Source organism: Rhinatrema bivittatum, chromosome 2 (genome assembly GCF_901001135.1).
Source record: "Rhinatrema bivittatum chromosome 2, aRhiBiv1.1, whole genome shotgun sequence".
NCBI lineage: Eukaryota > Metazoa > Chordata > Amphibia > Gymnophiona > Rhinatrematidae > Rhinatrema > Rhinatrema bivittatum.
In genome coordinates this window covers 577,762,774-577,787,583 of record NC_042616.1, presented here as the reverse complement: position 1 = coordinate 577,787,583, position 24,810 = coordinate 577,762,774, and the positions used below count along the sequence as shown (strand labels likewise).

At 43.2% G+C, this 24,810-nt stretch overlaps 1 protein-coding gene across 3 annotated transcripts in view; it reads left to right on the top strand.

Moving 5' to 3' along the window:
* Positions 1-2,576: 2,576 nt before the first annotated feature.
* RALBP1 (ralA binding protein 1) overlaps positions 2,577-24,810 on the top strand; it is a 107,806-nt gene continuing 85,572 nt past the window's right edge. The window contains exons 1-2 of one of the 3 annotated variants that reach the window (XM_029590995.1): positions 2,577-2,980; positions 15,308-15,604. In XM_029590995.1, the coding sequence (XP_029446855.1) occupies positions 15,358-15,604 (247 nt within the window). In that variant the 5' untranslated portion in view covers positions 2,577-2,980; positions 15,308-15,357. Of the gene's footprint in view, positions 2,981-10,830; positions 10,849-15,307; positions 15,605-24,810 lie in introns of those variants that run through there. The other 2 variants (XM_029590994.1, XM_029590996.1) reach the window with 2 other exon arrangements.

Below are 24,810 nucleotides of genomic sequence, written 5' to 3'. Positions count from 1 at the left end.
CTGTAGACAGTGAAGATTAAAACAAGTTAATCTCAGATGGGGATGGGGAGAGTCAGAAGTTCTTCTGGTGACTCTAATAGATGGGAGAAGGGAAGTTACTATTTGCAAGTCAACTTACAAGCAGCAGTGTCTGAGCTCAAAGAGGCAGCACAGTGAGCCCACTATGGACAAAGCTAGTTAGTAGTGTGGGAGTATGGGGGGGTGGTGATGGCTTCTGCAGGCTGTATAAGGGCTTGGGGTGGGGGGAGGGGTGCAGTGCATGGCAGAGGGGGATGGAAGCATTTGCTGATTGAGTACATGAGCAACAGCATAATAGCAAGAGTGCTTGCGTGCATGCCAGAGAGGGAGGTCTGGAGGGGAGGCGGTGGATGAGTCAGGTGGTCCTCGTGTTGGGAAGAGGGAATCTGTACCTGCTGCTGGCCAAACGAAGAGACTGAGAGATCTGTTGCTGGACATGGGGGAGAGCGGTTTGAGGAAACTGTTGCTGGGCAGGGGAGAGGGGTCTGGATACAGGGGAAGAGAGGGAGGTAGGGACAGAGTTCCACCATAGATTGTAAGGTTATGGGGGTAGGGAGCTAGAAAAGAGATGGGATATGAAGCCTACATAGATGGTAAACCCTTTGGGACTGGGAATTATTGTACCTGAATTTTAAATATACTGTAATGTGCATTATTTGGTCAGTCTACTACAATACAGTGAATTGTAGTAATAATTTGCAATATGGCATCTATGTAAACATATTTGCATATTCAAATTAATTTCTGCCAATTACATATGCAAATTCAAGGTACATTTTTGTCCTGTATTTTGTTCTCCTTTTTTTAGGTGAGTTTCCAACTTTTGCAATGCTTGTACTTTTTTTGGAAATGAATGTCCTCCTTTTCAGGTCGTCTGAGATGGACATTATAACATCCACTGGAAGCATCTGGAAAAGCCAACTATGGGGCTGATGCAATATTTGTGTGCAGAAAACAGGTGCTCAGCCACCTTTTGTGGGTGCCTGATGAAATACTTAAATTAGGGGTCATGCCAAAAAGGAGACACTAGGGAAACTATGTCTCTAGTGCCTCCTCTGCAGAGGGGCACAGGAGAGGTGGCTGTCTGCGAGTTGGCAAAATGGACTGTCTATCTAGGACTGTCCATTTGCTGCTAGGAATAGCCTCATGGTTAGAGCAGCAGGCTATGACCTGGAGAAACCAGCGTTCAAGTCCCACTGTCACTCCTCCTGACCTTGGGCAAGTCACTTTACCCTCCATTGCCTCAGGTAGAAACTTACGGGCCGATACAGTAAAAATCGCAGGAGAGTGGGCGAGTGCCCAGGACACTCTCCTGTGCATGTATTACAGTACATTAATTTATTTAAATTAGGGCCGGTGGTAAAAAAAGGTGCTAGGGAACTAGCGCGTCCCTAGTGCCTCTTTTTGGACAGGAGCGGCAGCTGTCAAACCTGCTGACAGCCAACATTCAATTTTGCCGGTGTCGGTTCTCGAGCCCGCTGTCAGCCACGGGTTTGGAAACCGGACGCCAGCAAAATTGAGTGTCCGGTTTTCAACCCATGGGGCTATTTCAAAATTTTTTTTTTAACTTTCGGGACCTCCGACTTAATATCGCCATGATATTAAGTCGGAGGGTGCACAGAAAAGCAGTTTTTACTGCTTTTCTGTGCACTTTCCCGGTGCCCAGAGAAATTAACACCTACCTTTGGGTAGGTGCTAATTTCTGAAAGTAAAATGTGCGGCTTGGCTGCACATTTTGCTTTCTGAATCGTGCGGGAATACCTAATAGGGCCATCAACATGCATTGGCATGTTGCGGGCGCTATTAGGTTCGGGGGGGTTGGATGCGTGTTTGACACGCTATTGCCCCTTACTGAATAAGGGGTAAAGCTAGCGTGTCGAAAACGCGCGTCCAATCGCGTCCTGTATCGGTCTGTTAAATTGTAAACCCTCTGGGGATAGGGAAATGCCTACAATACCTGAATGTAAGCGGCTTTGAAGTGCTGAAAAGTGCAGGAAAGAGGAATATAAAAATCGAAATAAATATATTTTTCTAAAGTTACAAATAGTTATGAAAACTGAAGGCTTAACCATAGCGGCGACTCTTTCAAACAAGGCCATCCTTACAGAATGGAGAGGGAGTGATTGCCCAGAGCCCCATGCCACCACCCTACCTCTGCCACAGTACTACAATTTCCAGTCAGCTTGGTTGGAGCTACGCCCATTAGTGTTCCAGGACCCCGCTGTGACTGATGAACCCCGGGTCCCACACTTCCTATTGTGAGTCCTTAGTCAATCATTTCTTAATATTTTAAATTCGTAAACAAGGACGCGCAAATTACGTGCAGGCAGGACTTTTCAATTTTCTTTGTAAGCACTGCCCTGACTTCCAAATGAAACTAACTTTTTCCCACGTGACCTCTTCTTTGGGGCGCTCCGGCCATCTCTTTCCCTCCCCCTGCTCTCAGGCGACCCCTGTCGGCTTCACAGCAGAACGCCAGCGCACCGCGCATGTGCAGTGGACCTTGTCCCACTTCGGTGCGGCGCGAGCGCTCCTGGAAGTGGTAACAGCAGCACCTTGCCGCTCCGCGGCATCACTTCCTCGGTGTCATCGTTCCCTGTCCCGCATTACACTTTCCAGGGGACAAGACATACGAAAGGGGAAGGAAAGAGCGGCGCACGCCTCCCCACCTCCTCCTCTTTGACTCTCAAATGAGGTCTACCGGCCCTGCTCGTTTGATGCGCATGCGTACCCCTACGTTCTCCTCCTCCTCCTCCTCCCCTCGTGGAGGCGCGCCCTGCTGCCTGGCGCTCTCCTCTCCCTGGCGCACAACTGCAGTGGGAAGTGGTTTCCCTCCTCCTGACTCCTCCCTGGGAACAGCGGAAGAGGAGAAGAAACAGCTGTGGCGGCGGTGTCTGTGTGCACTGGGGAAGCGGCCCTGATGGGTAAGATGGTTCGCAGCGGCTCATTTCCGGGATGCCAGGTTGGTTGGCACTAGAGAGCCAAACTCCTGACTTCCTGTCTGGCAGAGGGAACGAGCGAGCCCCTTTCATTTCTCGGGAGTCTGTACCCGGACATTGTAGGGAACCATCATCCTGGCCAGATCTGCCTCTCTGACTATAAACTCGGACTAAGAGCCACAGACAGCCACCCGATCCCTTCCTTACTGCCTCCTTCTTTCTCTCTTTTTCTATACCCCTTTCTCTCTTTTTCTTACTATGTTTGTGCCTCTGCCTGTCTGTCACCTTTTTTTGTCTCTTGGTTTCTCTTTAGCAGCACTTATCTCTGTCGGGAGAGAGTCGCTCTTTTCGTGGGCCCTAAATCTTTTTGATTTTCTGTAGTCTTCTTCCCCATGACATATTTTCTTGTCTTCCCCTGCCACCTCTATTTTTAGATTAAATTCTCCCTCTTTCTTTGATCAATATCTCCAGAAGGTAACGGTATGTTTTGCTGGAAATTACATTATTTCAGTCACTATTTTCTAAATAATACTGAAGCCCTGGCTATGTGCAGTGTATGAGAGTCTAGTATATCAGAGTCTCTACCAGAATTAGCAGGTTTGGAACAAAAACGTAGAACAGTTACCAGTTGTGCTTTGAAAGTCATTGGGTTGTAAGTTGCACTTGGAAGTGATTTGTAAGAGATCAAAATTTCTTCTAACACATGCTGCAGTTTGTGTTTTCCTTGGGTTTTAATCCCATATTTGTGTTTATGAGTTTTGTCCACCTGCCTAGTGTATGTTAGCACCTCTTTTTTTTGAAGACTATTTTAAAACTGTGCAATGCAAATTTGTGTGATTGAAGGCCTTTTGTCAAAATTAAAATTTTGCTTACTGTCTTACTTTTTATCAGGGTGGCCAATTCTGGTCCTCAGGAACCACAAACAGGCCTGGTTTTCAGGATATTCATAATGAATATGCATGAGATAGACTTGCACATACTGCCTCCATTGTATGCAAATCTAGCTCATGTATATTCATTATGGACATTCTGAAAACCAAGCTCTTGTGGACCAGAATTGGTCTCTCTTGTTTTATATCCTGGAACCTATTAATTGCTTACTGATTGGCACTGTGACATTTAGTAGAATCCAGGGAATTGTATGATGCAGTCTGAAGAACTCCCACACACACACACATCAGCTTACTCGAATGGTGTGTGTGTGTATATTTTATTGTCCTTTACTTCTATTAGATTGCAACAACAGAGGACCAGACTTAAGTGTTAATTTATCTTATAGCTGATATACTTAAAGTAGACATGACTTATCACAACCACTAAATAATATTTAATATGAAACTGTTACAGTATTTGGCACTTGTTTAATATAACTCAACACATTTAAGTTTGAAATTATGTGCCTTATTGTGAACCGTTGTGACGCAACTAGCTTAACGACGGTATAGAAAAGATTTTAAATAAATAGTCATTAACTTATGTTATAAAAACCCAAAATGTGTATATTTTTCCTAATGTAACAAACCATAATAAGTTGTACAAAATAATATCCTCTGTAATGGGCGCACCTCCCAGTGACTTGTGGAGGATTAGAGCCTTCTGCTGAGCTGCCAGGCTCTTGTTTCCTTAGTATTAAGGCTCAATTTTGATGTAATACAGGGAGTGAGAATCTTGAATCTGAGTGGCTTCTGCATTATCGGTTGGCCAGTGTGCTCCTTTAGATTTGTTTGCTATATAGGAGTGAAATAATAGCAGCATTTCCAGTGTTCTTGTTACTGGTGGTTGTCCATCACATTCTGTGTGGTTGGGGAGCTAGGGGAAGTGGGGAGAAATGGCAACAAAGATACATTTTTTGGTTTGTTGAAGATCAGTAGTAACCAAATCTTTGTTACTATTTTGTAATAATTTTTATTGAAACAAGTTAGCACTGAAAAATAGAGAAACACCTAGGCACAAAACTTTCCCCATTTATTTCCCAAGACATTCATCAACAAACATCCCTTCTTCAGGATAAATATACGCATCGTGTCTATCGAGAGGCATAAAAAGAACAACATACATTATTCCTCAAATGGCAGGTGAAGTGGTCCAGATCAAGAGTCAAAATGGTGCTGTAACTCTGCAGGAAGAGATCTTGTATATGAGCCAGACTCCCCAAAATATTTCTCTCATCTTTGGAATTTTCATTGTGGCCGTTCTAAACTCCATAAGAAGCATTTCCCACATGTAAGATATCCACACTTCTAGACCTGAAGGAGGGTCTTTGTGTAGCGATTTAAGCAAAATGGATCTTTTAGTATTTATACAAGATTTTACCAAAAACGTATGCAGTTTCTTGACTAATACTCTCATCCACAAAACCCAGTATGCAAATTACATAAGACATTGGTATTGACTTTTTAGTTACGATAACAAGTTCTTGTATAATTGATTGACAAAACTGCACTATCAGAGGAGACTCCCACAAGGAATGAAGCAGTCTGGATTCAGTTGTGTAGCATTTCAAACAGTGACTTGTGGAGGCCAGCCCTATTTGATTGGCATGTAGAGGAAAAACTATCATTCTGTGAAATATACACAGTTGTATCTCTTGCAGCATCACATTATCAGTACTATTGTAAATTAAGGCATGGCAAGATCTCAAGTTTTCATCATCTAGAGCGGCGCTTCTCAACTGGTGTGTCGCGACCATAACGGCTGAGCAGTCGAGCCTGTCCCGTTGTGGCAGCAAGGGAGAGGGTTCTATTCTTGCTATTTCCTGATTCCAAAGAGAAGAGGTGGACTTTGCCCTATTCTGGACCTGAGAGCTTTGAACCGGTTTCTAAAAAAAAAAAGAAAAGTTCAAAATGGTCTCTCTGGGCACCTTGATTCTCCTCCTGCAGGGAGGGGACTGGCTTTGTTCGGCCTTGCCCCAGCTCCCCATGTCTTCACCAAGTGCCTAGCAGTGGTGGGAGCGCACCTTCGCCGTCTAGGGTGCAGGTGTTCACCCCCCCCCCCCTTACTTGGACGACTGGCTGATCAAGAGCAGCTCTCAGGAGGGGGCTCTTTGGTCTCTGCACTTGACCATTTGGATGGTGGAGTCCCTCAGCTTTGTCATCAAATACCCGAAATCCCATCTGACCCTGTTGCTGCAGTTCAGCTTCATCAGCACCCAGCTGGACATGGCTCAGGCCAGAGCCTATTTGCCCCGTGATCAGGTGCTCGCACTGGTGTCCCTTGCAGGTCTGGTTCGCCGCAATCGACAGGTCTCTGCCTGCCTCATGCTCCGCCTTCTGGGTCACATGGTGGCCACTGTCCTTGTCGCACCTTTGGCTCACTTGCATAGGCGCAGGTCTCAGTGGACCCTGTGGTCCCAGTGGCGGCAAGCCCCCCCCGGACCTCCCTTGCCCTGTCGGATGATGTGTCTTGGGTCCTGGTAGCCTCCAGGAAGCCTTCCACTAGGAAGTCTTATGGCCTGAAGTGGAGGAGGTTTGCCATGTGGTGTGAGAGTTGCGGGTTAGATCCATTCTCCTGCTGTACACTGAAACTGCTTGACTATCTGCACACCTCGGATGCTGGTTTAAAAAAAACAACTCTGTCAGGTTACACCTGAGTGCCATTGCTGCCTATCATTAGGGGGTGGATGTTTAACCCATCTCTGTGCAGCCCATAGTGGGGTGCTTTATGCGAGGTCTGCTTCAATTAAAGCCTTCTCTGCATCCTCCTGCTGTGTCCTGGGACCTTAATATGGTATTGGCTCAAAACATGAAGGATCCTTTCGAGCCACTGCGCACCTGTGACCTGAAGTATCTGACCTGGAAGGTCATGTTTCTGGTTGCAGTCACTTTGGCATGCAGGATTAGTGAACTTCAGGCATTGATGATGTATCCCCCGTACACAAAGTTCTTTCATGATAGGGTGGTTCTCCATACACACCTTAAATTCCTGCCTAAGAGGGTGACTGATTTCCATCTGAACCAGTCAGTCGTCCTGCCCACCTTTTTTCTCAGGCTTCATTTGCACCATGGCAAACGGGCACTGCACAGCTTAGATGGCAAGAGAGCCTTGGCCTTCTACCTGGAGCAGACAGCAGGCCATAGGCAGTCCACGCAGCTCTTCATCTCATTTGATAAGAACAGATTGGGCGTTACGGTTGCCAAGCAAACCCTGCCTAACTGGATCGCGGATTGCATTTCCTCCTGCTGTGCGCAAGCGGGACTGCAGCTCGGAGATCATGGCAAGGCACATTCTGTCAGAGCCACGGCAGCTTTGGTGGTCCACCTGAGGGGCAGTCCCTGTGACTGAGATCTGCAAGGCTGTGACATGGAGTTCCCTCCATGCTTTCGCTGCTGTTTGGACAGAGAGCCAACATGATAGCAGCTTCAGCCAGTCCTCTGGAATCTTTCAGCTTTAGAACCCAACTCTTCCTACCTACGGGTTCAGGCTGTCTCCCTCAGTTACCAACAGCACCACTGTTGTGCCCGTTGGCACATGGTTAGGTGTCTGTTGGTTGTTTTGTCTTCGGGGTCAGTCTGTAGCTAGGGATTCACCCATGTGTGAGGACTAACATCGTGTTTCTCCTGGGAAAAAGCAGAGTTGCTTACCTGTAACAGGTGTTCTCCTAGGACAGCAGGATGTTAGTCCTTATGAACTCTGCCCGCCACCTCATGGAGTCGGGTTTCTTCTGTGTTTGTTATTTTATGTTTTTGTAATTCTTTTACGAAACTGACGGGGCACCTCGCGTGGATAGTTGCATGCTGGGCATGATGATGTCACCCCCCATGTGTAAGGACTAACATCTTGCTGTCCTAGGAGAACACCTGCTACAGGTAAGCAACTCTGCTTTACTGCCAGGCAAAATAGTAGAAGCTATTCTGAACAACAGTAATTACTGATCATCTACATAGTCATGGACTAATGGGGAAGAGCCAACCTGGATTTAGCAAAAGGGAGTCTTCTCACATGTCTTATATTTTTTTCAAGGGATAAAAGACGTTGATAAGAGTAAGTTAGTTGTTATGCAATATCTGGATTGTCAAAGGGCTTTGACAAAGTCTTTAATGAGAGAACATCAGGAAATTGAGAGGTCATGGTATAGGAGGCAAATAATGGTTTATAGAGGTTTCCCTTCAGGAACTTGACCAAACCTTTCTGAACCCAGCTATGCTAATTGCTTTCACCACATCTTTCAGCAACATATTTCACAATTTAATTGTGCATTGAGTGAAATCATTCTTTCTCTGATTTTTTTTTTTAATGTGCTAAGTATTAGCTTCCTGACATGACCCCTAGTCCTAGTACTGTTGGAAAGGATAAACAGCCCTTTCCTATTTACCCATTCCACCCCACTTGTGATTTTGTAGACCTCTATCATCTGTCCTCTTAGATGCTGCTTCTCCATGCTGAAGAGCCCTAACCTGGGAAGCAATTCCATCCCTTTTATCATTTTGGTCTTCCTTCTCTGTACCTATTTCTGCTATACCTTTTTTTTTTTTTTTTTTAAGATGGGACACATAACACTCAAAGTGTAGTTGCACCATGGATTGATACAGAGGCATTATGATATCCTCTCATTTTCGATTGTTTTCCTAATAATACCTAACATTTTTTTTTTGCTTTTTTTGATCACTGTTGCCCACAATGATTCCAAAATCCTTTTCCTGGTTGGTGATGCGTAACATGGAGCCCATCATTGTATATTAGTTTGGATTATTCTTCTCTATGTGCATCACTTTGTACTTGTCCACGTTAAATTTCATCTGCTATTTAGATGCCCAATCCCCTAGTCTCATAAGCTCATAGTAATGATGGCAAAAAAAAGATCAAATGGTCCATCCAGTCTGCCCAGCAAGTTTGGTAGTAACTGCTGCTTCGTTACAGTTACCCCCATGCCTTATGTTAAGGGTAGTAATAACAATCAAAACCAAGCAACTATCAAACCCATAACAAAATTACCACTAGCAATATTTTTACAGGGTGAGCAGCCTTCTTGATAATTCTGACAGTGCTGCTGTTTGAACTTACTTTGTTTTTGGACTTGGCCATAGAAGCATTTTCTTTTTTTTTTTTCTCTGCGTATCAGTACCCTGGACCATAAGCCAGGGCCCAGCGTTTGTTGTCGTCTGAATCTAATCCTCCCACCGTCCTCTTGCAATTCCTCACAGTCTGCTTGTGGTCTCCCATATTTGAATAACTTTGTGTCATTTGTGAATTTGATCACCCCCACTCATCCCACATTTTTCCAGCTTATTTATAAATCTCTTAGCACTGATCCCAATACAGATCCCTGGGGCACTCCTCTACCTACTTTTCTCCATTGAAATAAATGATCATTCAGTCCTACTCTGTCAGCTATCCTTTAACCATTTACCAGTCCACAGTAGAACTTACCCGTGCAGATTTGGGAACGCCACTGCTTATCCCTGGTTATAAGCAAGAGAATTGATTTTATTCTTTGGGATCCTGCTGGGTACTTGTGAGCTGGATTGGCCACTATTGGAGATAGGATGCTGGGCTTAACGGACCTTTGGTCTTACCCAGAATGGCATTTCTTATATTCTTATGAGCCAGTTATTCTAGCATATCCTAGTACATGCTCCTCTGCTCAGGCCACCCAAGCTTGATAACATGTGGGAGGTTTGAGAGAGAAAGTCTTGCCTGTGTAATATCAGAGCTGTATTGTCTTTAGCTCCAGGTTTTCAGGATTGATGAGGGAAATACCAGTACAAATATGCTTGTTCCTGTTATTCTGTAAATGATGTATTCTTTTTATAGTCTCGTGGAGGAGTTTTCTAAGCTATGGTCAGCAACTTACACATAACTGGGACTCTGTGAATAGTGCCTTTTGTTACTGGAAGGAAGAATTTAGCAATTTTTCCTCAATACAATAATAGCGCAAGGAGTTGATATCGTTTTGAGCAGCCAGCACAGCAATGTGTAGCATTCTATGGTAACAAATGCCATAGAACCAGCCACTTTATTCAAATAGAGAAATGTAGTAATCTCTATGTTCTCTTTCCATTCCTATTGGAAAAACTTCATGCCCTGATATTTTCTCCTGCTGTGTGTAAAGCTTGATGTTTACCCTGTGAAAGAGCTGGTGAGGGAAGGCGGCAGCGTGCTTTGCAAGCCCAAAAAATTCCTTTCCCCTATTTTGAGCCTTAACTAGTGTAGTTCAATGCAGATTTGGGCCAGCTGGGGAGTGTGGTAGATGCTCTGTATTGTGTTATGACTAGTGGCTGCCAATGTGCCAGATAACCCAACCTAAAAAAGGATACACTAGTGTTTTGGGTACTGAGAAAGAGGGTGACAGATGTACTAGGCATTTTTCTCAGAAGTGCAAAATTGAAGAAACCCTGTAGTACACTTGATCTAAGATCTTTTTGGTATTTATTTACTTAAGTCAACTAGATGTGGTTACTAAATGAGACTGCCCTTGTAAGAAGACAGTGGAGGAGTAGCCTAGTGCTTAGAGCAGCGGGCTACGATCCAGGGAAACCAAGGTTCAAGTCTCACTGTCGCTCCTTGTGACCTTGGGCAAGCCACTTTACCCTCCATTGCCTCAGATACAAAATTAGATTGTAAGCCCCCTGGGGATAGGGAAATACCTACAGTACCTGAATGTAATCCACTTTGAAGTGCTGAAAAACGGAATATAAAAATAGACATGCACATGCTGGGGCCTATGGAAAGCACTCATAAGAAGTAGGAATAATCACCGAGTTGGGAACCTCATAAATTTGAAGCTTATGGCAATTCATTCTGTCTTTTGGGTCCAATGTGTGCTCTGTGCTTTCCTATATCAGTTAAGAATTTAATGGTAAGTTGCCATTTTTTTTTAATTCTTTACATAGCTCCCCTGCAGTTAACATTGAAGCTTTAGCATCTACCCTGATCGCATCCTATTGCATCTCAGGTAATTTAATTTATTTTTTTTTGATCCAAAAATTTCCTTCTGCTTCTTTTGGGCTTCCATCTTTTTCAGGACCTGCTCCAGCTGAGCTAATATGCCATGACCTTTCATTCACAGTTACTTGGGGTTTTATTCATTTTATTCACCCTCCCATCCAGCCTAGCCTTCACAATGACAGTCCTGTTGCTGAGGGCCACAGACCGCTATTCCTTTCAGAACCTGATCCACATGCAGTGCTGAGCCAGCCGGTAGGATTTGCTGTGATGGAGTGACTGGAATACCCTAATTCCCTGGGACTGTGAGCCTCTGCCATGTCCCCTAGCTAGTCTGAAGAGGCTGGTTTGGAAAGCAACCCCTGGTCTTCTGCCTGCAGCACGTGTGCTAGACCATTGTGTTGACCACCCATGAGAAAATTTGAGAAGCTGTTTGACTTTCAGGGTCGTAAGACACTTGCAGTGGAGCAGCTTAAGAGTAAAAATGATTCCACAGTGAAATGTTTAATAGATGCCTGGTGATTATTACAACTGGAGTTTAGCTTTGGTTTAAATAAAAACGGTGCAATAATCATTAATTTCACTTTTCCCTCATTCCCCCTCCCTCTTCATTGTTCAACCACGCGCACCTCACGTTAGATATCTGGATGTCACAGAGAACCCTTGCCAGTCTTGAGGACTAAAGGGACATTTTCCTCTCTCCTAGTGGTGTCAGTCAATGAAGCCAGTAATTGCTGGCTTCATTGGAGAGCCATATCCTAAGTCTTGGGGCTGGCTCTTCCCTGTTCCTCTGTTTGTTTTCTTATTTTGACTTGAATTTTAAGAATAAAAAAAAAAAAGGTCTTGATTGCATAAGTCTTCACATCCTTTATTATAGCAAACCCAAATGAGCTCCAGTTAAAATCCATATCAGTAATTGAGCTGGTTCGAATACTCCTGGATGAAGAATCAAGCTGTTTCTTTTGTATGAAGTGAATTTGAAGCAAAGGCCAAAACAGGATGAACAAAGCGCTGCTGAAAGAATGCCAGGATAACATTATGCAAGAGGTACAGATCGGGAGAAGGCAATAAGAAAATGTCACTTTCTGAATAACACATGGGGCACTGTTAAATCCATCGTTGTTAAGTGGAAACATTTTGCTACTGCCAAGACATTGCCATGATCAGGCTGTCCCTCCAAAGTCTGTAACTGTGGGTTTAGGAAACTGCTGCGGGAGGGCACCGTGAGCCCTAGGATTACATTAAAAGAATCACAAAGATCTCTGGCTGAGAATGGGGAAAATGTTGACTGTTCGGTAATTTCAAGATTACGCCAAAAAACATAACCTGTATTGGATCGTGGTAGGAGGAAAGCCATTACTGAAGTATAGCCCTATGATAGCATTTGCAGATAAACAGAGGACTCTGCACTCGTGGGAGAAGGTTTGGTGGTCTGATGAGACCAAACTGGAGCTTTTGTGTCTCGGTGCTAAGAGATATGTTTGGTGTAAAACAAACACATCGCCCTGCTAAAGCCATCCCCGCAGTAAAGCGTGGTGGTGGATTATGTTGTGGGGATGATTTGCAGCAGTTGGGATAGGAAGGGTGGTGCAAAGTACAGGTAGATTCTGGAGGGAAACCTGTACCAGTCTGCCAGAGACTTAGGACTGGAGAAAAGAGTCACCTTTCAGCACGACAGTGATCCTAAGCACAAAGCAAAAACAGTGGAATGACTCAGAAAGAAGAAAGTGAATGTCCATGAGTGAGCCAGACATGAGCTCAATAGAAAATCTGTAGTAAGACAATGAAGCCTGAGGTCCACGGACAATCCCTAGCCAACTTGAAACGGCTTGAGCTGTTCTGCCCAGAAGAACGGGCAAAGAACTGCATCATCTTGCTGTGCAAAGTTGGTAGAAGCCTATCCTAAATGAGACTCGACTGTTATTGCTGAAAAAGTGCCTTCCAGGCATTGTCAGGGGGTATGAAGACTTATGCAATCAACTTTTGTTTTTTCTTAGTTAATTGTGGAATATTTTTTATAATTGTTCTTTCATGATGAAAGTGTGAGGTATGTTGTGTAGCTCAGTGAAATAAACTAATGCATTTTAATTTTGTATTTTTAGACAGTATAATGTGTAAAATATACATTGGTGTGAAGACTTTTTTGACAAAGTACTTTTGCAAGGCCTGTGAAAATGACTCAGCAAAGATATAATGCCAGCCATCCCACACATGCAACTTAGGCATTTTTTCCAGACTTGCAAACACCATGAAAAGGAGGTGCAGGAACTGCTAAGCAAAGCATAGTGTAAAAGGACTACTGAAGAATATATATAAAACAGAGAATTTCAAAACTCATTATAAACCAGGATATCCACGGGAAGGAAAAGAGAACTGGGGGAAATAGGGTTTGCTATTACACATGATGCAGAGCAATTTAATATAAACAATTGTTTTCCAACAACATTTAACTGCACATCTAGAAATAAGAGGCACCATTATCAGTAGCTGAGATGGTTACCCTGATAGTGAACACCTTGCTTTTTCTTTTCCTTGTGCAATTACAATCAGCTGCAATCAAGCCCAAAAAGTGCTGCCTTGAGGCAGTCAGTGTAACATTTTTTTATTCTACTCTTAAAAAAAATATCTTTGAGCTTGGCAAATTAGGATGATCTGTATAAAAATGGCTTTAAAACTGCACTGTAAAACTGTCATTACATGCTCAACTTAGTCTTCTGCACCGACTTAACACAATGTTCATGTCTCATTGAAACGCTGCCTTGGTTAGCAATAGTCACAATCAGAGTGATTGCTCTAATACTGGGGCTGATGCAATACAGTGCGCTCAGTTGGACGCAGGTTGTATAGGCGCTACCTAATCCCATTATGCCTCCACAAAGCGCATCCAGTGTGGAGTGAAACTAATAGTGCTTATCACATGCAAATGCATGTGAATGAGGCTATTAGCTATTCACTCCAAATGCAAAAAAAAAAAAAAAATGCGTCTAAAGACACACATTTTTGCGCTCAGAAATTAATGCCCACCCAGAGCAAGTGTTAATTGCTGAGCACTCTTAAAAATAGTACAGAAAAGCAGAAAAAACTGGTTTTCTGTACAGCCTCCTACTTAATATCATTGTGATATTAAGTAGGAGGAACAAATCTTTAAAAAAATAATTAAAAAAAAAAAAAAGTGCCGGCGAAACATCTGTTTCCTGAATCCCTGGCTGTGTGCGGTTTAGGAAAACCAACACCAATAAATTCGGCATCCGTTTTTCTAACCGGTGCACATCCATCCACAGGTTAGGAAAACGGGCACTGATAAATCCAGCGCCCATTTTCCAAACCTGAATGCCGGCACCCGTAAGGAGTGAATAAATCAATATTAACGTGTCGGGCACTTAATATTAATTTATTTACTCCTTCACTTATTGCCCATTGGTCCTTTTCACTGACATTTGTCAGTGAAAGGACCAATTCCCTTTCAGGACAGCCTTCTGAAAGGTGATTGGCCCTTTCACTGACATGTGACAGTGAACGGACCAATCGGCAATAAGTGAAGAAGTAAATACAATAATATTAAATGCCCAACACTTTTAATATTGATTTATTCACTCCGTCTGACCTGCCCTAAGCTCAGTCAGGGAGCTTAGGGCAGGTCAGAATTTATCAGCGTCCATTTTCCTAACCAATAGATGTGCACCGGTTAGTAAAACAATGCTGATAAATTCCGCGTCCGTTTTCTTAACCGGCAGACAGCTGCTGACAGCGGACCTCTCTCAGGCGCACGCAGTCAAGGAGATGCTAGGGGCGTGCAGTCACCCCCAAGTGCCTCTTTGACAGCGCAAGCCCTAATTTTAAATATTGTATCGGGCCCGCCTGTGGGCGTGTTAGGAAAGCAGCCGCTAAACACTGACAGAAGAATCAGAGGCCCCAAGGCAAGCTATAAAATTTGATCAGGAGCACAAGGCTTTAGGAGCATCAGTGCGAAATAAGCACCGGGACAACACATCTGATGGGTTGTAATTTGACAACATACTTTCTTCCTCCTAATTTCTATAAGAGATCGATTGCTCACTAGAGCAGAGTTTATTTAACATTTTGTTGAAGTGGCATGGCTTGTTGGATTAGCTTCTTCAGAGCTTGCTTGGCATTGAATGGATAAAGCTGTGTATCTTGTTGTTCTGTTTTCCTCCTCTGCCAAGTTCCACATGCTGTTTATATGAGAAGGCTTATGTTTTCAGGAAGGATGAGGAGGTGGCACCTGGGAAGGTGCTTATCCCTAGTGTAGGTGTAATGAGATCTGATTCACTGCTGGACTTTCTGTACTTTTTAGAGTAAAACTCCTTTTACAAATCCTTGGAAAAGGTGTTTCATTGGTGTCTGTTTTAGGTCATTTTCTCCGTTGTTAAGTGGGAAAACATGCCTTGCCCGTAGAGGTGACTGTCTTGTTCCTTGCAGTCTGTAAGCGCTTGTTCTTTCTCCTGCAGGTGTAATGGACAGGTAACCGAAGGCAATCTGGCTTTTGTGGGGAGTCAGGATGACGGAGTGCTTCTTGCCTCCTACCAGCAGCAGCCCCAGCGAGCACCGCAGGGTGGAACACAGTGGGGCTCTTGCTCGCACCCCGAGCTCAGAAGAGATCAGCCCAACAAAATTCCCTGGGTTATATCGGACTGGCGAGCCTTCCCCTCCCCATGACATCCTGCATGAGCCTCTAGATATAGTGTCTGATGACGAGCGAGAACATGGGAAGAAAAAAGGAAAATTCAAGAAGAAGGAAAAGAAAAGTAAGTAGGCCTTTTGCTCATGCTGTAGTCCCGTCCCCCCCCTTTATGCTCTTCTGTTTCTGAAGAATAATATTCTGTACTATACTCCTATGTATTTTTTTCCATCACCACCCCAACACTACTGTGAAATGGAGCAGCAAACAATCAAGAATCCCCTGACAGAAAAATAATCTTCTCTGAGCATGTGCCTCCTATGTACCATTTAGTGCTCATGCGGCATTTGCCTTGTCAGACCTTTTACTGAGGCTTGGATGTATTCCATGAAATAAATTCCTATATCCTTGTCTAAGGGACTCCCACAGACATTGGTATTCTGTGCCCTATTCTGCTGTCCTGCTTGTGGACTTACTTTTGTGTGTTTCTTGATTGCATAATAATGCACATCTAATCCTTTTTTTTTTTTTTTTAATTTAAACTATTAGGCTAGATTTACTTTGGGGTCTCGTACAGTTTTTTCTTTGAGCAAAATCCTTAACAGAACTGGCTGTAAGTAAACGCTTTTCTCTTGTGTAAACTGGTAGTTATTTGCCTTGTCATGCAATATCTTAAATTTATTTTTCAAATCACCCAACTCATTAGGTACCTTTTCTGTAGCAGAAGTATTGCATTCCAAGCTGTGGGTGAGGAAGGGGAGGGGGACATTTTAAATGGCTGTGTGGCCCCTTTAAGGTGCTAGCTTTAATGTAAGGGGCTGTGGTTGCATGTTGCCTTGGCCGGGACTGCTTGTAAAACTCTGCAGGATTTATTAAACTGCAGTATTCAGTTACTACATTAAGTAAATCTTGAAAAGCTTTTTTGTTTTTTTTTAGATTTTAATTTTTTTTAAATTTTAGGATGTAACAGTACAAAACATCCATGCATAGAATAAGCATTAATATCGTTCCCACAAATAAAAATAAACAGAGAAAGTTCTGAACAATACCATATCAGAGGCAACTACGATAAAACAAAGGTCTTAAACTATACAGATATAATCAGCTCAACTAGAGTGGTAGAGGTTTTATCAGTCTACACACTGTCTTCATTACCAATACATCTTCCATACGTTGTTGTAGGCTCCTTGTTTCTTAAGGAGAATTTTCTATTATAGCAATATCTGCCACCACAGACTTCCAGTGTTCAATTGAGGGGGTCAACTTCCAATAGTAAGCGATGATAAAACAGGCAGCATGCATTAGCTGGATAACAAGAAGCTTCATAAATTTAGTCAAGACAAGATCATCCCATCTACCCAACAAACACAACGAGGCTGTAGGTTGAAGTGGTTGATCCAGTATTTCTTGAATCAAAGACCTATCTGTTGCCAAAAGTTGTTAACAATGAGACAGGCCCACCACATATGAAAATGAGAAGCTGAATCTCCACAACATAGGGGGGCTAGCTGCAGAGAAAAACAAGGGGTATCTGTGTTCTATGTAACAAATGAAACAATTTTCAGATCTTATTACAGTGGGACAATTTAAGGGTCGAGCCCCATATATCTTTCCAATCATCCTCATCCAAATTCAATAAGTCCTCATTCCACTTCTCTATGATCATGGGATATGTGTCTCAGTCAAAAATACCATCAAACAAGTACATGTACATTCTGGAGATCAAATGTTTCAGAGATCTGGGTGAAATTAGTGAAGATTCCAGACCAGAGCAAGAACGCAGTGACCTACCTCTATCCGGATGTCGCATAATGGCCTTTGCAATTGTGAAAAAAAAATGTGTGTGTTCTGCAATGTGAAATTCAGTTTGGAGGTCCTGAAAGCTCTTAAATTGCCCCCCCCCACCCAGATCCAGTGGCATAGCCACGGGTGGGCCTGGGTGGGCAGCTGCCCACCCAACTTAGACCCAGGCCCACCCAACTGGCACCGGAACTGCAAGGCTGTCGTGGGATCCCATCCCCGCGACAGCGAACAAGAGAACCCACGCCTCACGCACCATCTCTGCACACATGGGGAAGCGCTGCTGCGGCCGTATGGCCAACCGATCTTCCTGTTTCGGGGGGGGGGGGAGCGGAAGCGCCACGCACAGCTTCGGCTTCCTCTCCCCAAAGCAGGAAGATCAGCTGGCCTCTCCTGCTGCCACCGGCCTCCTGCTATCTTCAGGCCATATGGCCCGCCGAACTTCCTGTTTGGGGGGGGGTGGAAGCGCAACGCACAACTTCCGCTTCCTCTCCCTCCCCCCCCCCCCCCCAAGCAGGAAGATCGACGGGCCATACGGCCCAACCCCGAAGATAGCAGGAGGCCGGTGGCAGCAGGAGAGGCCAGCTGATCTTCCTGCTTTGGGGGGAGGAAGCGGAAGCTGTGCACTTGCTTGAATGTGTATGTGTGGATGAGAAAGGAGTCTGGGTGTGTGTGTGGGTGAGAATGGAAGCTTGAATATGTGGGTGAATGGGAGCTTGAATGTGTGTATGTGTGGGTGAGAATGGGAGCTTGAACATGTGGGTAAGAATGGGTGCTTGAATGTGTGTATTGTAATAATAGTGAATTGCATATATCCTGCACACGTGTCACTAGCACTATGAAGCACTATGATAACTAAACTTACCAGAGAATTAGCCATCACAGATGACATCATTCCTGAGAAAACGAAACTAACTTGGTCTTATTCTCTGCTACTGATAACAAGAGGCTCCTGCCCATAGTAAGAGCACACGCACACATGCTAAAATTTATTGATTGCCTATTAAGGTAAGGGGTGGTGATTATGCAGATATCTGGTATCGGCGGACCGAAACCCTTATAACGATGAGCACGCACGTCAGATCTTTGGGCAGATTCTGAATTATACACCATTTGCTTTGTCTTCACTTCTACCCCGGGGAAACCACGCTTTTCCCCCATCAATAAACCTTTTACTTTTATAACTTCTCTGGAGCTGGTATTCATTGAGTTAATAGTCAGAGGTTACCGCCAATAACATCATGTATGGGTGAGAATGAGAGCTTGAATATGTGTATATGTGGGTGAGACTGGGAGCATGGGTTTGTGGGTGAGAATGGGAGTCTGGGTTTATGTGTGTGTGTGAGAATGGGTGCCTGGATGTGCGTCTGTGTGTGCATAAGAATATAAGCCTGGGGAGGGGTGAGAAAGTGAGAGCTTGTATGTCTGTCTGCAGAGAATGTGAGCTTGTGTGTGTGGGGGGGAGAGCATATGAGAGTGAGAGCGTGAGTGTGTGAGGGGGAGTCTGTGAGAGAAAGCGTGTGTGTGTGTAAGGGAAGAAGACAGTAGTAGAAGAAAGACACTGAAAAGGAATTGGGAAATGAGCGACAAGGGAAAAAGAGACCAGGACCAACTGATTAGAAAAATACAAAGATCAACAAAGGTAAAAAAAAATAAATTATTTTGAGATGTTAGCAATTTAAATATAAGCAACACAACCACTCTCTCTCAAAATTTATGGACAGGTAGTAGCCGTGTATAAAATCGTAATAATAAGAAGGCTAAAGTACCACAAATCACCGTGAATTATGTTTGTATCATTAAGTAGATCTCATACTTAGGCGTAGATGTGAATGCTATTCTGCATAACGTTTTACACCAGTAGCATAATCATGGGTCAGAAAAGAATTTTAAATGCCTAGTGCAGAGCTTTCCAAACTGTGTGTCGGGACACGTGTGTCGCCTGCAGTGTGCAGGTGTGTCGCGCAAGCCCGGTCAACTCTGACGCAAGTTTGGGCTTTTTTTTCTAGAGATTCACTTTTTTTTTTTCAGTTTATGGGTTGCTTATTATTGGGTGATTTTTGCTGTCAATCGCGTTTTTTGGGGGACTTGGTGGGTGGAACGAGCCTAGCTGCCCTTGCATTGGCTGCTGCTGCTGCTGAGGCCTGGCCATGAGGAGTACTGACTGCAAGCAACAGTGTTTGGTGATCCTGGAAGGTTTTATGCACCATGGCAGGCTTGAACCCTGAAGGGAGTGAAGCACTTAACTGGCAACAATCAAAAAGAAGAGGTACATGAGTGTGGGGGCGAGACATGTACTGGGGGGGGGAGAGAAATGAGTGTGTGGGGGGACAGACATGTACTGGGGGGGAGAGAAATGCGTGTGTGGGGGGACAGACATCTACTGGGGGGGGAGAGAAATGAGTGTGTGGGGGGACAGACATGTACTGGGGGGGGAAGATATGAGTGTGTGGGGGAGAGAAATGAGTGTGTGGGGGACAGACGTGCCGGGGGGAGAGAAATGAGTGTGTGGGGGACAGACGTGCTGGGGGGGAGAGAGATGAGTGTGGGGGGCCAGACAATTTGTTTTATTATTGTTACTCATAAATTATAACAATAACATGAACCTTGGAATATTATATATTTTTAATATAAATGAAAGGTTTTCATGAGATAGGTTGTGTCGTGAAACATTTTATTTATGTATATATTTAAGTAAACATACATAAATTGTCGAAATATGTTTCATTCCTTTAACTTTTAACCTCTGGTTTGCTAGTAGACTGAATTACTGTGTCGTGAAATTATGTTTGTCTAAAAAGTGTGTCACCAACATGAAAAGTTTGGAAAGCTCTGGCCTAGTGAGTCCAAGGTGAAAAGAATTCAAAGTTGATATAGCATGACATTTCCCATTGTATTCATTGTTGCAGAATTTCTTAACTCATCATAGTATTGACAACATTCAGTTTAAGATAATGTAGCTACTTAGCTTTTTTTGCATGTGAAGAAACACCTGAGAGTTAAAGATGTTACAAAGCTCAAGGTGTACTAGCCCGACACGGACCGTGTTTCGGCGTCTGCCTTCATCAAGGAGCCAAATGTATGTGAGATGATTTTCACCAACATGGAAGTAATGCGTTTCCTCACATTCCTACATTATCTTAAGAAATTGAATGTTGTCATTACTATGATGCATTAAGAAATTCTGCAACAATGAATACAATGAGAAATATCATGCTACATCAACTTTGAATTCTTTTCACTTTGGACTCACTAAGCATATAAGATTCATTTCTGACCCATGATTATACTACTGGAGTAAAACGTTATGCTGAATAGCATTCACAGCTACGCCTATGTATGAGGTCTACTTAATGAGACAAAAAAAACGTAATTCACTGTGATTTGTTTTGTTGATAATCTGTTGTACTTTAGCCTTATTACGAGCAATTTAAATGTCATCTTTGGGGATGTGTATTTCTTATATTTTTGTATTTTGCTCTTTCTTAAGTATTCCACTGTTCAGAAATTTTAGTTTCTCAGGCTTTCTATTTTGGTTTTATCTGCATGTTTCTGTTTCTAATTTATAGTCTCTTATTTCTAGAGATGTGAATCGGAACTGATATCGGATCCGATTCTGGTTCCGATTCACATCTCTAGAAATAAGAGACTATAAATTAGAAACAGAAACATGCAGATAAACCAAAATAGAAAGCCTGAGAAACTCTTACCTAATATAGAAATGTTATTTCTATAATTAGGTAAGGGTCAGTCTCGGTTTTGCTTGTGTGTGACAGAAATGCAGTATTTCTGCTAGTGTGTAGTTTCTCTGTAGTAGTAGTCCAGCTTGTTCTGTTATTCCCGTAGGTGATGAATTAATGTTCTAGGGCCTGGTGTAGTATTTGCGTTGCTGCTTTTTCATAAGGTTGCTGTTGTTTGAATCCTGAGAGTCAGTGCTGTGACTGTATGGCAAGGTTCTAGATGCCTCTTTCATTGCAAGAGTTTGTGTTACTTCACAAAATAGCAGTGGAGGGTTATTTTTTGCTGAGGTGACACCACAATTTGAATTTTTTTTTTCATGTTAGTATTAATGTGAATTGCCCTAGCTCTGTGCTGCACCTGTTCTGATGAATAATTATATTTTATTGTATTTATGAAGATTTCTGGTTTTCTGCAAAGATGGTTCATGAAAGAATACATTAATTTTTGTTTTATTACATGATTGGATCTGATTGTTTTCTATATTTGTGCATTTATAAACTGCAATAAATATAAAATTCTGATTAATAAGGAATTTTTAATGCTGGTAAGTGCTAGAAATAATTGAAGTAAATTATTTTAAAGTTTCATACATGATGCATAATGGCTGTTGCAAATTACTTAGCCATTCTAGGGTGCAGTATATGGCATTATTTATCAGTAAAAAAACAACTAGTAGACCTGCATGCCTACAGCCCACCCATGTTAACCTTGTGCCCACCCAAAAAATCAATTCTGGCTATGCCACTGCCCAGATCTGGTCAAAAATTGCTGGCCTAATACCCCAGTCTTTCAAATCTGCAGACAAAGTGAGAGGACACAAACCGGATTGCCCTGAAGACAGAAAATGAGAGAGGTTTTCAGTATGAGGGGCTAACGACTTATTCACTGTGCGCCAAATTTTAAGAGTATGTGATAAGACAGGACTCAATCTTCCTAACCAAGCATAGTGAGGGGGAGAGGTGTGAGGCAAAGTAAGAATTGATGGCAATGTGAACATCCCCCAATTGCAAACTCTCAAGCAAGACTCAACTGGGAGGATGAGAGTATGTCATCCAGTCTTTAATGCCCACTAATCTCGAGGCCAAATAAATAATTGAGTTCGGGACATCCATTTCCCCCCCCCGGCAATTTCTGGGATACTGTAAAGCCTGAAGTTTTATACATAGTGTTTTCGGGGCCATAAGAGAGAGAAAATAGCTTCATTAAGATCTTGAAATGTTCTCTGAGGAATATTACCGGGAAGATGTTGAAAAAAGTATACCAAGACGTGGGAGGACCACCATTTTTGACCAAATAAGCTCTGCCCAAAAGTAGTAAGGGAAAATCAATTCCAACGGTTTAAATTGGCCTGTAACTTTGTAAATAACTTGGGATAGTTCAACTTATACCAATCTCCGGGACTGATTATGACTTCTATCCCCAGATATTTAATGTTATTTATTGCCATAGAAAAATCACCTCTTAATGATTGTGGAATGCCCTTAGGCCCTAAGCACAATAAGAGATTTAGTGTAATTGATAGTATATCCGGACAAGGCTCTGTATTTCTCAAAGAAGGGTAAAGTTTCTGGGACTCATATTTCTGGTGTTGAAATTTATATAGTAAAATATCGTCCGTGTACAATGAAATTTTGAGTCGCGGACCCAGATTTAAGTTCCTCAATGTCCGTAGACTTTCTAATCTTTTGTGTAATGGTTCAAGGGCTAAATTAAATAAAGGAGAGAGAGGGATCTTGTAAAGTTTTTAATAATGGTAAAATGGCACCAGCTTAGTAAATAGGTCTCTGAAACTTCATGTCAGGAGGAGTCACAATTGTGTTTCCCTGTTTGATTCCCCAGCCATTACTCCCAAATTCAGAAATGATTTCCCAGTTCTCTATCAGCAAATAGGGCTGAATTAGCCATGACATGTTGGTGACATCATCTGGCGACACTGATACTGAGCAGACCTATCTCTCTTAGCTAGTGGAGCTTTTGCTCTACTGAGCATATGCAGGAATTCTTGCGTGGGCGTTGGCTTGAGAGCAGCCTTTGTCCCTTTTTTTTTTTTTTTTTGACTGAGCACCAACACAGATGTGCACCTCTTATTCTTTCTCTGTTTCTGTGAAAATATTTTTAAAAACTGCCCCAGCAGCCCTCAAACAGCACTTTTCAGTGCCTCTATTTACATTTTTTTTCTTCTTCACAATGTCTAGTAAGAAGAAAGCTACAGTGAGTGGTTTCAAGAATTGTATTTATGATAGGAAAATATGCATTACTGATGGACATATGTGCTACCGCTGCCTGGGATTGGACCATGACCAGACCATCTGTTACGACTGTGGATAGATGTCCCAAGCATACACAAAATTTCTAGGACTTGGAAAAAGGAGGAACCTTATAACTCTCTCAGAAGCTGCAGTCTGTCTTCCTCAAGCACAACTTTATCTGCCCCCCCCCAGCAATGGAATCAAGTAGGATCTCCTCAAAAATATCTCCACCATTGGCAGAACAGAACGAGTCCTCGGAGGTCAATAAACAGAAGTGACATGTGTCGAAGAAAAAGAGGTGCCATTTCATGAAGCTGCCAAAGAAGCAGAGTGTTTGGGTGCATTTAGTGCCATTGACACTGTCAACACGTGGCACATTGATGCAAGGCAGCGCATTGGGCTGTCTATGCATAAGTCCTCAACATGTCGAGCCCTGGAACATTGATCCTCGGCACCACTGCCCATTAAACCGGTTCCATCAACACATAGAGCTGCAGAGCTTCCCACTTGAAAAGTTGTGCTCCATTCTTTCCAGTGAACTCAGAACTGCTCAAGACGTTTTTGTGCTTGATTGGAATGCAGATCTCATGTACACTTTTCCACCAGTTCCACCGATAGCCAGAACTGTACAAAAAGTGGTCAGTGACTGGGCCTTTCTGATCCTTATAGCTCCAGCATGGCCCACTTAATTTTGGTTCACGTATCTAGTACAGCTGTCCATCAGCCCTCCGATCTATCAGATCCATCCTTATTAACTAAAAAATATGGTTGTCTGTTTCATCCAAACCTTCTCTTTGTCAGCTTGAATGTTGAGTGCTCTGTAATCGCAGAATTGTCTTTACTCGAGGAGGTTGAGGACATAAGTGTCTGCCAAAAAACCATCAACTAAAAGAGCCTATGGTTTAAATGGAAAAGGTTCGCCACATGGTGCCAACACAATACCTTAAATCTGTTTAGCTTTTGAACCCAAACAGTTACTGAGCTATTTGCTTTAGGACTTGGCAGCTCATCAGTAAGAGTATATCTCAGTGCCATAGCAGCTTACCATACTCAAATCAAGGGTAAGCCAATCTCCACTTTTCCGTTAGTTTCCAAGTTCATGAAAGGTTTATGGCATTCTGAACTTCCAGTTGTGAAATCACCTGTTCCATGAGACCTAAACGCAGGTCTCGCACAATTGATGAAGCTGCCATTTGAACCATTTGTCGGCTTTGAAGTTTCTCATATGGAAAATAATATTCCTTGTAGTCATGTCAGCCAGAAGAGTCGGCGAACTTCAGGCTTTGGTTCATTATCCTCCTCATAAGCAGCCTTCCACAATAGGGTGTTGCTCTGCACACACCTTTGCATCCCTTTATTGTCTGGACCAGCTGTTCTCAACCGGTGTGTCGTGACATACCAGTGTGTCGCCAAGCACATGCAGATGTTGCCACCCTTACCCGAGCGAAATAGGTCCTCCACCCGGGCTTAAAATGCTGCTAGTCCGGGCAGAACGTGGCAGGACAGCTGGAGTCAGTGGCACTGGCATGCTCTCTTCTTCCTG